This window comes from Acinonyx jubatus, chromosome C1 (assembly GCF_027475565.1).
Source record: "Acinonyx jubatus isolate Ajub_Pintada_27869175 chromosome C1, VMU_Ajub_asm_v1.0, whole genome shotgun sequence".
In the NCBI taxonomy this organism is placed as follows: domain Eukaryota; kingdom Metazoa; phylum Chordata; class Mammalia; order Carnivora; family Felidae; genus Acinonyx; species Acinonyx jubatus.
In genome coordinates, this window is record NC_069381.1 from 100,735,684 (window position 1) to 100,749,210 (window position 13,527).

The following is a 13,527-nucleotide window of genomic DNA, read 5'->3' on the forward strand; positions in this document are numbered from 1 at the left end:
AATAAATAAACATTAGAAAATAAAAAATTAAAAAAATTAAAAAAAAAAAAAGAAGGCCAGAGTTCCTGCTTTATGGATGGAAGCAATAACATGGGGTCGGGGGAGACTGGTCACTGATCGTAAAAGAAAAATCCTCAACTTGCAGTCGATGTTGGAGGGTGGATGTTGGATGGTGAAGGATGGGAGTGGGGTGGGTGCAGAGAGATATTATCTACATTCTCGGTGTCAGGGCTCCACTCAGCTAAGATAATGGTATCACATGGCAGAAAATCACTCCGCACTCCTGCCCTGCTTTGGAGAGCAGTTCAAACTCCTCCTCAGGGCAAAGACCCTCCTGAACAACCCTGACCCCTCCTTAGTTTGGCCTCCTGCACCCCTAGGCACACACCCTGAGCCTTTGTAAATGTCACTTCTTTTCTACCTGGTTATTTCCTATTCAGCCCTCACGATTAGGCAATTGACTAGGAGCAGCTTGAAGGCAGATAATGTCTTACTTATTTCCTTATCCTCAGGCCTGGCAGAATAGTTGACTTCAGAGAGTAGTAGTGTCAGCTGAAAGGCAACCTTGCTGGAAAGCCTTCCTGGTGCCCCTAGGCTGTGCTGGATGGTTTTCAGGACCAGGGCACACAACAGCTAATGTCTGGACAGGTTAACAGAACTGAATTCTAATTCACCTGGGAGCATGCCTGATGCTGCTTTTGATTCTAGATGGCCTTAAATAATCCAAAACGGATTTTCCCAATATTTCTGTAAAGAGGGGCATGGAATAGTATATTTGTTGTGGGGTTTAAACATAAAGGAGTTAAGAGATGGAAAGTGCCTCCTTGGTCAGCATAGAAGTTAGACCAGACTGACATCTCACATTCTTTTTGTCTTTTTCATAATCAGAGAAGAAGTGGGGGAAGAGGAAAATGGGGAGCTCTAACAAAAATTCTGCCTGCTCTAAATGCATCTCGTCCTTGTTCTCTTTCATACTCGTAATTCTCATTACGTCATCCATCTGTAATTAAGCACTGCTTTGTGAGGTCTCAGAAAGTTTCCTATTGCTTCTTACTTTTTAGCTTTCCGTGTCTGCCTTTGGTACCCTCGGTGTTAGCCCACCACAGGATGTCTTTGCCCCTTCAACATCCAGCGCGGTGCCTTGCACATTTCAATGAATTCTTGTTAAGGAATTATTGAATATGTTCTGAGACAGAAAGAAGTGAACATGAAACATTTCTCTCACGGTGAGAACAAATATTTCTGTTTCAGATACGAATCAGCTAGTCAGCGCAAATTGTGCTTCTATATGCTCACCAGGTGTAGGGAAGGCCTTTGGCTGAGATTGAGAAATTCACCGCGGGAGCATAATAAAGGGGGCGGGGAACTAAAGGCTCAGAGCCTCGAGGAGAAGGCGGAGTCACCTAGAGTTTGAGTATTTTTGTCCAATCAGAAGGAGGCCGTATAAGCAGAAGGGGGAGATAAAAGGGGCGCGGGAGCTCGTGAATCCTGCCCAGTTACACCAGCCCTACAGCAGTAACCACAGCTCCTAGACTTAGGTGCTCCTGCCCCGCGCGAGTGGCCGATTCCGAGGCAGACTCCAGCAATGGCCTTTGCAAATCTGCGGAAAGTGCTCATCAGTGACAGCCTGGACCCTTGCTGCCGGAAGATCCTGCAAGATGGAGGGCTGCAGGTGGTGGAGAAGCAGAACCTGAGCAAAGAGGAGCTGATAGCCGAGCTGCAGGTAAGGCGAGCGGGAGAAAGACGGGGGCTCGGTGGCATCCTCTGCCGAGACGGGCCGGGGCCAGCGCGCCCCACCCCCCACTCCCCGTCCCCGGTACCAGTCAGTCCTGGGGCCTCCTGAGATTGGAAACTGGGGGAGGGAGGAGAAGGAGAAGAAACAGCCGCGAGCTGCAGGATGCAAACTTTGCGTTCAGTTTGCAACCGCGTGTTTCGCGCTGGCTCGCTTCCCGCCGGCATTGCAAAGTGCAGGCTGCCCGGACCGGTCCTGCGGGCTGCCCGAAGGATGCCAGCGCGGCTCCCCTGAGCCTTCGCGCGCTGTGGCCCTGGCAGCCCTGCGCCGCCCCCTACCCGGGCGCCGGGGCACTGGGGGAAGGGGCGCCAAAGTAGCTTCGCCGCGGGGAGCCCAGGGACCGGCGATCCTTCCCGGGCCAGGTCCTGGCTCGCCCGGCAAGTACAGCCTTCCTTGGGGGGTGGCCGGGGCGTTGGCGGAGTCCCAGCCAGTCTCGTGGCCGCCGGAGAGGCTGCAGGGAAGGCGGCCCGGCTGGGGCAGCAAACGCCGTACCCGCCTTTCGTCTGATGCAAGACTGCCGCGGGTTTTCCCCGCCCCTCGGCCTCCAGAAAGCTCTCGGAGGGAAGGGGGGCGGGCGGGGGGCGCCAGAGGTCCCCGGGCCGCCCCCGCAGCTGCCGTCACGGCGCCCGGGCTCCAGGCTTTAAAGCCCATGCCCGCCTGCCTTATGGTTGGCCTTATCGCTGGTCACGAATGACCAGCCTGGGTTCGAATCCGATCCCAAACGCCCCCAGGACATTTCTGTTTCTTAGCAAATCTTTCTCAGACATGTATCAGTTTGCCGTGCTGCACAGTTAGCGCAATCTGCTTCAAGTCTTACTCTGCCTTGGTCCGGTGAGGTTTGGTGACCTCGTGCAACCTTAGGGCACTTTGTGAGCTCTTCACTAGTTCCGCCCCCCCCCCCCCCCCGTCCGCGCCCCACTGTATTCTCTCCCACCCCCAACTCCCACAGCCCCGCAGTGCCGCCTCCTACCAACCTCGCTCAACCCCGGCGCACATCCACCCCCTCCATTTTCTCCTCGGAGGGCCCCTTGAAGCAAACCACAGAGGCGGCAGCAGTTGCTTTCGCTGTGCCGGAACCACATGTCCTGGAAGCTGCCTGTGCTCCCTGTCTGCCCTCGTATCTGCGTGTCCCTCCCCGTCCGCCCCGGCCCTGCACCGCCACGGTGGTGTATCTGGGTATCCAGACCCCGTCCTGTTCTTAGAGAAGTGTCTGCCTGGTCCCTGCCTTCAAGAGGTGTGTGGACTAGTTAGGGAGCCTGGCCATCACTCCTGAGAGTATTGGCCAGATGACACAGTACTTGAGTGCCAAGTGAGACCACCCGGCAACCTAGCTTCTGCCTGTTCTGCTGCTGCAAAAGTGGAGACCAGGGGGCTGATGGGTCTGAATGGGGGTGGGGGACAGGGGCTCAGGACCTGATCCAAGGTAGGGCCGGATGGGAGGCAGGCACCTCAGCTTGTTGCCTTCTCTTTTGTATGGGTGCTGTCAGTGGCCTTGACTCGGCAGTGGCCAGAAGGTAGTGCTGTGGCCTCTAGACCAGCTTCTGACCCTCCCCTCCGCCAGAACACCAGGTTGGGAAGAGTGGCCTCCCCTGGGGCTTTGCAGCTTTCCTGTGGAAATTAGAAATCCTAATTTCTAGGATTTCCAGGGAGGGACAGGGTGCGGGATACAGGCAGAACTGAGCAGAATCCAGGCCTCACCAGTACTGGAGGGGTTCCATGAAGTTGAGAAGTTGGCTGGGTGGGTTGCTGGAGTCTGGAGCTACAACTTGGAAGGACATCTTAAAGGCACTGACAGATCCTGGCAGGAGAGGAGGGGTGTTTTGTCAGCTACTGGCCAGCATCTGTCTTGCTGGGCTGTTGGAGCCCCCCAAGCCTTCGTGACTCTCTTTGTAAAACATTCACTTCAGAACATCAATTAGTCGACCTAGGCAGCCCCCTGGAGGGGCCTCGTATCCACAGTGTCTTTTTTTACTCTGGGTGGAGAGGGATCTGTGTTAGTGCCTCCTGCCCTCTCCCAATTTAAACCTTCTTAACGCGGAGGGAAGCTGGAGCGCATTGCCTGCCCAGGCCTGGCCTCTGTACCCACTCCTCGCTGTTCAGGGCGGGCACAGTTTGCTCTCACTGGCTCCGTGGTCAGAAAGTACAATGACCCCTGAGAATGGTGCTTTTCAGACTCAAAGCAGTTCCCTGCATGCTGTGGGTGGCCGTAGCTGGTTTTGTGGGTCATGATTAGCATTTTAAAAAAACAAAGTAAGTAGCAGGGAGCAGGGCAGATAGGCTGAGTATTATGTCATGAAATTTGTTTCAATGCTGTGGGCACTTGTAGTGTCTATGTGGTTAGTGAGCATAAAATCACAACTTAAATAGATGTTTCTTCCTGTAAGTCTTAGTCAAAACAGTTTGGAAAACACTGTCTTGGAATAATAAACTTAGTGATACATAGATTTTTCTTCTGTTTTATTGAATAGCAGTGCCGGTCAGAAACCACTAAACCACATGCTAGTAGTAATGCATTTAGCTTACTGAGCACATTTACATCTTTATCTCAGAATTTTAAGAAAGATAAGGGGAAAAACTTCCATGCAAGATTCCATCCTTTGAAAGTCTCCGTTAAAATAGCAAGTTCCTAGCCTTTGCACAGGGATGTAATTTGCAACAGTTAAGGTAGCCATGTACTTAATCAGGATGGCACACATTGTGCTAAACAGCATCTCCCTGCATTCTCTGTAGCTGGGGAACATGACCTGGAGAGTTCCGCTTCCCTCGAGATTTAAGTCAGAGGCACCAGCAATGCTAGCTAACATCACCCTCAAGGCCAAGCCTGTCCTCTTTGGGAAAGGAAGCAAGTTTGAACTTGAGAAACGTGAACAGCTTTCCACTGCTGAGTTAGCATGGTTTTGTCCAGAACAGCTATAAATCCAGCAGAACACTGGCTGTTTTCCAGCTCTAAGGCAGCTGCAGAGAGCATTAGACGGCAGACAGAGTGGGTGCAGCATCGAGAGGTGCCAAAATGGACTGCAGGACACCGGAGAAGAAAGTTGTAGTCACAGCAAACTGCACGGAGGACGTGGGCGGATTGACATGGGGCTGCGGTTTGCCTAAGTAGAGGAGCCGGCAGCTTGGACCCAGGTCTTGGAGGGTTGACCTGTGACCCGAGGAGGGGATGGTACCTAGAAGTGCAGGTGTTTTGAGGGGTCACCAGGAAGCTCTCAAGAAATATGTGCTGATTGGGGCGCCTAGGTAGTGCAGTTGGTTAAGCATCCGACTCTGGCTCAGGTCATGATCTCCTCATGGCTTGTGGGTTTGAGCCCTGCATCGAGCTCTGTGCTGACAGCCCATAGCCTGGAGCCTGCTTCTGATTCTGTATCTCCCTCTCTGTCTGCCGTCCCCCGCTCATGCTCACTCTCTCTCTCTCTCTCTCAAAAATAAATAAACATTAAAAAAAAGAAAGATTTGTAAGAAGCCTTTATTATTTTTGGTGTTGAGTCTTTGTTCTGCTATACATGGTGCAAAGAGTTTTTCCGCACGTTAACGCATCACTTTCCTTTAACTTTGTTTAGGGGATTTTTTCCATAAGAAATTTACATTTAAAAGATGGTAGAGCCTGAGCCTCTTGATCTTGATCTCTGGGGTCCTGGGGTTTAGAGCTTACTTTACAAAAAAAAAAAAAAAAAAAGGAAGGATGAAAGAAAGGAAGAAATTTACATTTGAAAAGTTATCAAATTTGTCAGTGTTTTCTTTTATGGTTTCTGGGATTTGGGCCTTGCTTATGAAGTTTCCCCATCTTGAGATCATAAAAATATCCCCTTACATTTTCTTCTAATGCTTATCCGCTTTTATTTATTTATTTATTTATTATTTTTTTAATGTTTACTTATTTTTGAGTGGGGGGTGGGGAGGGACAGAGAGAGAGGGAGACACAGAATCCAAAGCAGGCTCCAGGCTCTGAACCGTCAGCACAGAGCCCGATGCCAGGCTGGGACTCCTGAACCGTGAGATCATGACTTCAGCTGGAGTCAAACTCTTAATCGACTGAGCCACCTAGGCGCCCCCTAATGCTTATCTTTAAAAAAATTCTTTAATTCTTCTGGATTTTTAAAAATCTATAGTGAGATAGAAATTTATTTATTTTTTCTAAATTTACCTCATACCATTTATCACATAGCTCTTCCTATCCCCATCAGTTTGAATACTACCTTTATCATTTTCTCAATTCCCAGACAGACACAGATCTGTTTGTCTATTCCAGGCACACATGGCTCTGTTTGCCAGGTACCCATTTGGTTCTGTTGAGCAATTTGTCAGTTTCTGAACATTTTCGTCCTGGTTCTCTCCTAACTTACCCTTTCTTTCTTTTTTTTTTTTTTTTTAATTTTTTTTAAAGTTTATTAGTTTATTTTCGAGAGAGAGAGGAAGGAGAGAATCCCAAGCAGGCTCCATACTATCAGCCCAATAGTGACTCACACAAAGCTCAATCGTGACTCAAACTCACAGACTGTGAGATCATGACCTGAGCAGAAACCAAAGGTCGGACGCTTAACCAACTGAGCCACCCAGTCACCCCTTGACTTATTCTTATGCTCACAGAACTCTTGAATGCTATTGTATAGGTCTTCTGCCTCCTTATCACAGACAGGAGAAGGAATTTCCAGTGGTGGATTTTTAAAAAAAATTTTTTTTAATGTTTATTTATTTTTGAGAGAGACAAAAGTGTGAGCTGGAGAGGTGCAGAGAGGGAGACACAGAATCTGAATGAAGCAGGCTCCAGGCTCTGAGCTGCCAGCACAGAGCTCTATGTGGGGCTCGAACTCACGGGACCACGAGATCATGACCTGAGCTGAAGTCGGACGCTCAACCGACTGAGCCACACAAGCACCCCTACAGTGGTGCATTTTTGATCATGTGACATGTTTGAATTATTTAGGGAAAGAAGGTGGTGGTGGGGAGAATGGTGAGGGTAGGTTTCCATGGCCTCTCAAATCACTGAATTCATTTATTCAATGGAGTATTCTAGCTATCAAAATAATAAGGTATTTTAAAAAGTAAGTTATCAGCTATTAAAATAACCTGCTTTAGAGATGTAACATATAGATGAAGAGACCAAATTGCAGGTCAGACCGAGAACACCTGACTGTAAAACAGATGATACAAAAATAGGAGGGGGGAGTGATGTTAAATCCAGGGTTGTTGGCAAAGGTTTCATGGAAGAGAAGTTCGCTGTACCTGGAAAAGTTGGTAGTGGGTGGCCAGGCATGGGGATCCTTTGCTTTGGAGCCAAGAGCAGTGGACTTGAATGTGGGACAGTCAGCAGTGTCCCCATGTGCCCAGGCATTGGCTCATGTCCAACGAGGCTGCTTTATAGGGAGAAATTTCAAGCACCCTCGAGATTCTCCCTGGCGTTGGCCAGTGTTGGCAGTGAGCCCAGATGGGGTGGTTCCTGTTCGGTTCCTCTAACTTTTCCGTGTGCGTGTGCCTTGCACGTTCCGAGGTCACAGCATACATGCGTAATGGTGAGTTTTGGCATGTCTGTCACTGTGAGCTCCTTGAGGGGTGGGACTATGACTTACTCCTCTTGTGTTGACAGAGTCTAGCATAATGCCGGCTACATACCTACCAGGCACCCCATAGGTGGAAGGAAGGCATGAAAAGGGCAGGAAGAGGGGACACGGGCATCCTGAATTTTGTCAGGCTTCTGTTTCTCATCTGTGAAATGCAGTTGGACCAGAGGCTGGTCACGTGTTCCTTGGAGTCTCACATTTTGAGGTTCTATTTCAGAACTGTGGATGTGAAAGGGCTCTCTGTGGTCAGGCACAGCCCCCCCCCACCAGGGAGCATGCATGAGGCATAAGCACCTCCTGAGGAAAAATTTTACAACTTTTGCTGAGCAGTCATTCCAGTGCTTAGAAGACCCCCGTGCGGAGCCCGGGGAGCCGGATACAGTGGCCTTTCTCTGTCCTCCCAGTGTGTGTGGTGGGCAGGGAAGGGAGAAGGTTCTCATGGCTTCCAGGTGAGAGCTCTGCCGGGGGAAATGGCGGAGCGGCTTACATCAGTGGGGTCAGATCAGACATGGGGCGTCTGCTCCGTCCCTCTTACTTTACAGGTGAAGACCAGGGGTGGGGGAGGTGACTTAGCACCGTGACCCGCCTTAGCTTTGGCAGACCTGGAACTGGAACCCCAGCCTCCTGATCCCCAGCTTCCTGCTTTTGCAACAGCACTTGCCTCCTCAGCAGCCCCGGATAGCCAGTTTGGGGCAGAGCGGGCCCCCGTGCACCTGGCCCATTTCCTGGGGACTCTCACTGAGTGTTTGGGCAACAGTATCCTTATTCAGAGAACATATCACAGGATTCTGGAAGAGCCCAAGAAAGCTTGTCTTGAGGTCTAACTTAGCACAAGTAAAGCGGCTTCAGTGTATCCAGAAAGTATGCATATTTTTTAGTCTAAAACAGCCTGTGTTTCTCAACAGCTATAGACTGGTTGAACTGTTCTCCTTCGTCCTCTTACTTTGGTCTCTATTTTAGGAAATGTCTTTCTTTCAACAGTTTGTCTTTTCCTCACTTTTTAGTCGCTCAGCCAGCCAGCACTTACTGAGTGCCTCGCGTGTGCCAGTCATAGGGGCTTACAAAGTAGAACTTGGTCCCACCTCTCCATTCAGCAGCAGTGTCCGACGGAAGAGGTCATGTCTGTTGAGCGGGGCAGTGTCCGATGAAGAGGTCATGTCCGTTGAGTGGGGCCAGAGAGCCTGCCAGGTGCGATACCTATCCTAGCTCATTTTCTCATGCACTGGAGGAGGCCAGATCTCAAATTCTGAGCTCTTAGGGGAGGGAGCCGGGACTTGACTCCAGGCCTGACTAACGGCGGACTCTTCCTTACTCTGAATATATCCAAAGTCAGCTGGCAGGCAAGAACTCCCACTTTGGGCAAAGAGGTGCTAGGAGGTCTGGAAGACCGACTGTGGACCCAAATGTTTCTTCTGCCTCAGGATTGTGAAGGCCTCATTGTCCGCTCAGCCACCAAGGTGACTGCTGATGTCATCAACGCAGCAGAGAGGCTCCAGGTGGTGGGCAGGGCCGGCACGGGTGTGGACAACGTCGACCTGGAGGCTGCCACCAGGAAGGGCGTTCTGGTCATGAAGTAAGTCGAGGAGCCCAGGAGGGCATGTGGAGGCTCACCACAAGCGGGGAGGGGAAAACTTCAAGAAGGCCAGGGCAGAGTAGGAGGCTTTCAGGAGGATGGCTGGTCCAGGCTGAGCCCAGACAGGTGGTCCGTGCTCACAGCATAGGGGTGCCCCAGGTTTTTGACCAGGAGGCTCTCTTTGTAATCGCAAATCACTTCTTAAGCCCACCCCACCGATGTTTGAGCAGCAGCCTGGTTCAGGAAACGGAAGAATGTTAGTGCATCTGTCTGCGTTCCCTACTCCAGCGTTGCCCCTTCCCCTCCACTGCGTCTGGGGTCAGGTTTTCCTGGGCTCTGCTTGGCCGAGCACAGCCTTTGCTTGTTGAGTGACTGTATTCTTTCCCTTCCTCACCTCCCCTCACCCTTCTGCAGGCAGGAGCTCAGCTGCCCTTTCACACTCCAGGGCCAAGAGGGAAAGGGTCCCGATAGAGCTGTTTTTGCAGAAACTCAGAGCAGAGGTCACGACTGCGTGCCAGGGCTAGGCCACACTTCCCTCTGGCTCCCGTCTGGCACTTAGACAGTGTGGCAATGTTATTCTAGCCCACTTCTTTGTTCTCCAGCCTCTTCCCTTCCCTTGGGACGCCGTGTCCTCAAAATCTTGCCCTCCCTTCCCTCCGATTCCTCCTGTAGTGGAGGGGTTAATTGGTCATAGCCCATCCTATGTTCTTGCCCTGGACACAGAGGCAGTGCCCCCAGTCCTGCCCCTCCTCTAGCATCCCAGTCTAGCCTTTTCGCTAGGTGGAAAGACAGGCTCTGAGAATCCTTTTATCTTGACCTTTTTTTTTTTTTTTTTTTTTTTGGTAGGATCTCTTAATTTTTTTCCTCCTTGTAACTTTCATTTCCAGAGATGGAAAGATCCAATAAAGGAAAAAGGAAACTAAACATGTGTGTTACACTTGATCTTAGCCAGAAGGCCAAGAAGCAGTGAATATGTGTTTTAATAAACTATTCCAAAACCAAAAACCAAAAAACAAACAAACAAAAAAAACCTCACAAAAAAAACAAAGAGGCTTTGAGAAAAGAAAAATACCTGTGTGAGTTTCAGCTCTATTCTCCTGTCTGTGAAATGGGCAGAGTCAGCATTGCTGTGTGTGTGAAGGTGTGAGGAAGCTTTCTCACTTCAGAACTTGTTGAGAGATAGGAGGAGAAGTCAGTCAGGTGGAGGTAAAAATACTAGCTTTGTGATTGATAGAAGCCAGGCTGGGCAACTTGATGAAGGTGTGTGGCCAGTGGGCTGACCTGAATCTGATGGACTTGCTCACCCATCTCAGGCGCAGCCCCGGTAAGACAGATGACACAGAACAGCGGGAATCTGGGCTTCCTGTAGGCAAGTAGTTCCTGAAAGGAGAGCAAAGAAAAGGACTGAGCCACATCTATATCTCCCCATCGAGTGAGACACTTCTCTGCCTGCGGAGAAGCGAGTTTGAGTCAAGAGGCCAGCTGTGCTTCTCTAATGGACGTCCCTCTGCATGAAAACATAGAGTCAGGGCAAGGGGGTTGTCTTCTAGCCTTGGGATTAGGGGAGGGGTCCATCGGAGAACTGGGGGGGGGGGGGGGAGGCATGGGGCTGGAGGTTGTAAGAGCGGGTGAGGTGAGAGGGCGGGAGAGCCAGCACACCGCACTCAAGGCTTTCCGTCCGGACAGGAGTGGGGATATGGGGTCTGGACCTACTGAAGTCCCCTCTCTCCTTTGCTCTTCAGCACCCCCAATGGGAACAGCCTCAGTGCTGCGGAGCTCACCTGCGGGATGATCATGTGCCTGGCCAGGTAAGTCCCTGACTCCTGAGCGGAGCCAGTCTCTCTGGTGTGTCAGTTGTTATGACCTCCCCAAACAAAGTGACCCGGAAACGCTTGGCGACACGCAGACTGCTAAAAATGTGTCAAGGCCATTAGTCCTTTATGGAACGCTCCTTCGTCGTTTCTTGCTGTCTACGCCACCCTCTGGCTTTTCGAACTCTAAGCCTCAAAAATAAGGTTTCTGCTCCCTGGAATATCCTTCCCGATTATCTCTTTTTTTTTCCCCAAGTCATTCCATTACTTTATTTTTATCACACTCATTATTAAAAATTCAACTAGGGGCGCTTGGGTGGCTCAGTCAGGTAAGCCTCCAACTTTGGCTCAGGTCATGATCTCACGCTTTGGGGGTTCGAGCCCTGCGTCAGGCTCTGTGCTGACAGCTCAGAGCCTGGAGCCTGCTTCAGATTCTGTGTCTCCCTCTCTCTCTGCCCCGCCCCCACTCTCACACACTCTCTCTCTCTCTCTCTTTCAAAAATAAATAAACATTAAACAAAAAAAAAATTTTTAATTTAACTTCACATAGATGTAAAATAGAAGAAATGCTCAACATTTTTATTTACTTGGGAACATTTTTGAGTGAACTAATACCAAAATGTAACAGCCTCCACGCCTCAGGGACTTCTCATACACCACAGGTTCCCAAACTTTGTTGCACGTTGATATCATCTGAGATGATAATACTAATGCCTGGCTTGCACTCCCAAAATTCTGATTTAATTGGCATGGGTGAGACTTGGCATAGGGATTTTTTAAATAAACTTTTTTTTTTTTTAAGTTTATTTCTCTATTTTGAGAGAGAGAGAGGTGTAGGGGCAGAGAGAGGGAGAGAGAATCCCAAGCAAGCTCCATGCTGTCATGACCTGAGACTTGATCCCATGACCCGTGTGATCATGACCTGAGCCGAAATCAAGAGTCAGAACGCTTAACCAACTGAACCACCCAGGTGCCCCAATAAACTTTTTATTTTCAGAGTTTTAGATACACAGAAAAGTTGTAAAGATAGTAGAGTTCCCATATACTTCATACTCAGCCTCCCCTATTATTAATATCTTAACATTAGTATGGTGGATTAGTCATAACCAATTTGCCAATATTGAAATATTGATACATCTTTTTTAATGTAAGGCTGAGATTTAAATTTTTTTTTAATATTTTTTTAATGTTTTTATTTATTTTTGAGACAGAGAGAGAGCATGAGCAGGGGAGGGGCAGAGAGAGAGGGAGACACAGAATCTGAAGCAGGCTCCAGGCTCTGAGCTGTCAGCACAGAGCCCGACACGGGGCTCGAACTCACGGACTGTGAGATCATGACCTGAGCCAAAGTCGGACGCTTAACCGACTGAGCCACCCAGGCGCCCTTAAAAATTTTTTTCGTGTTTATTTATTTTTGAGAGAGAGCACAGGGGAGAGGCAGAGAGAGAGGGAGACAGAATCTGAAACACACTCCAGGCTCCGAGCTGTCAGTACAGGGCCTGACACGGGGCTCGAACCCCGAGATCATGATCTGAGGCAGAGTCAAACACTTAACTGACTGAGCCACCCAGGTGCCTCTGATACACAATTTTTAACTAGTCTTCTCCATCATCTTTCTCTGGATAGCTCTTATTCTCAAGATGAAGCAGGAGTGTTAATTCATCTAGGAAGCTCTCTCTCTGGATCTCCCAGCTAGGCTGTGTCCCTCACTGATTCCCCTGGCCTTCAGGACTTCACTCTGTCACTGTCCCTACAGCTCTTTATTGTAACAGAATGGAGCAAAGCCGCTCTGGGATCCCTGTACCTACCTGTGGATTCTTAACACAAGAGAACTCAAATGGTCACATGTCTTGCTCTTCCAGCAGGAATTCTGTGAGTGCAGGCCTCTTCAGTAGAGGGGACGGCCTAGGAACTCATGGATATGGTGCACATAATGTGTTCAGTAGTAAAATGATGGTATTGAGCACTGCTGTTGAATAGGCATTTCTGTGGCCAGTGGGGAGGGCAAGAAGCCAGTGGACAGGTCAGAAAGTTCACTGGGTCCCTTCTCACACCCTTAGATCCTTAAACCAGGGGGACCTAGGCAGACAGGGCTCTTTACTCCTCTACTCGGGCCTGAGGCTTCTAGGGCTGAGAAATTAACTCTCTCTCCCTCTCAAACCTGTTCTCCCTCCTGGGACAGGGTCTGGAGGAGTGACCTTTGTTCTAACTCTTCCCCTACCAGAGCGCTTAGATATTCACTGATACTCATGGCCAGTGAAGAGGAAAGACTGGAGAAAAGAGTCTGGATGGGGTCCCTGAGCTGGCCGTCTACAGCTTCCAGAACCTTGGGGCTGGATGTATTTCCCCCTGGACAACTGTAGTAGCCCTATGTCCTGGTTTCCCTCGTGCAGTTAAATTCAGCGGTGTTTTTGTTTTTTGAGTGAGGGACTTCTCTATCAGCTTTCTGTCTAATTAATTCTCTTACTCTTCTCTGGAGGTAGAAAGAAAGGCTTGGGAGCCAGGAATAATTTTTCTCCTGTTCCAGGACCCAACTAAAGTAGAAGGATTTCAAGGAAGTGAAATTTCCAACCTCTCATCCAACAACCTCACTCATCAAAGATACGTCAAAACTAAGAAATGAGCACCCTGTGGGACACCTGGGTGGCTCAGTCAGTTGAGCGTCCAACTTCGGCTCAGGTGATGATCTCCCATTTTGTGAGTTTGAGCCTGGTATTGGGGTCACTGCTGTCAGCACAGAGCCTGCTTCGGATCTTCTGTCCCCCTTTCTCTCTGCCTTTCTGAAAGGAAGAA

General features: G+C 49.6%; 1 protein-coding gene across 1 annotated transcript in view; it reads left to right on the forward strand.

The window, feature by feature from the left end:
- The first annotated feature begins 1,454 nt into the window (after positions 1 to 1,454).
- PHGDH (phosphoglycerate dehydrogenase) overlaps positions 1,455 to 13,527 on the forward strand; it is a 32,279-nt gene continuing 20,206 nt past the window's right edge. The window contains exons 1-3 of the mRNA XM_015076191.3: positions 1,455 to 1,723; positions 8,772 to 8,923; positions 10,666 to 10,731. Of these exons, the coding sequence (XP_014931677.2) occupies positions 1,586 to 1,723; positions 8,772 to 8,923; positions 10,666 to 10,731 (356 nt within the window). The 5' untranslated portion in view covers positions 1,455 to 1,585. The remainder of the gene's footprint in view (positions 1,724 to 8,771; positions 8,924 to 10,665; positions 10,732 to 13,527) is intronic.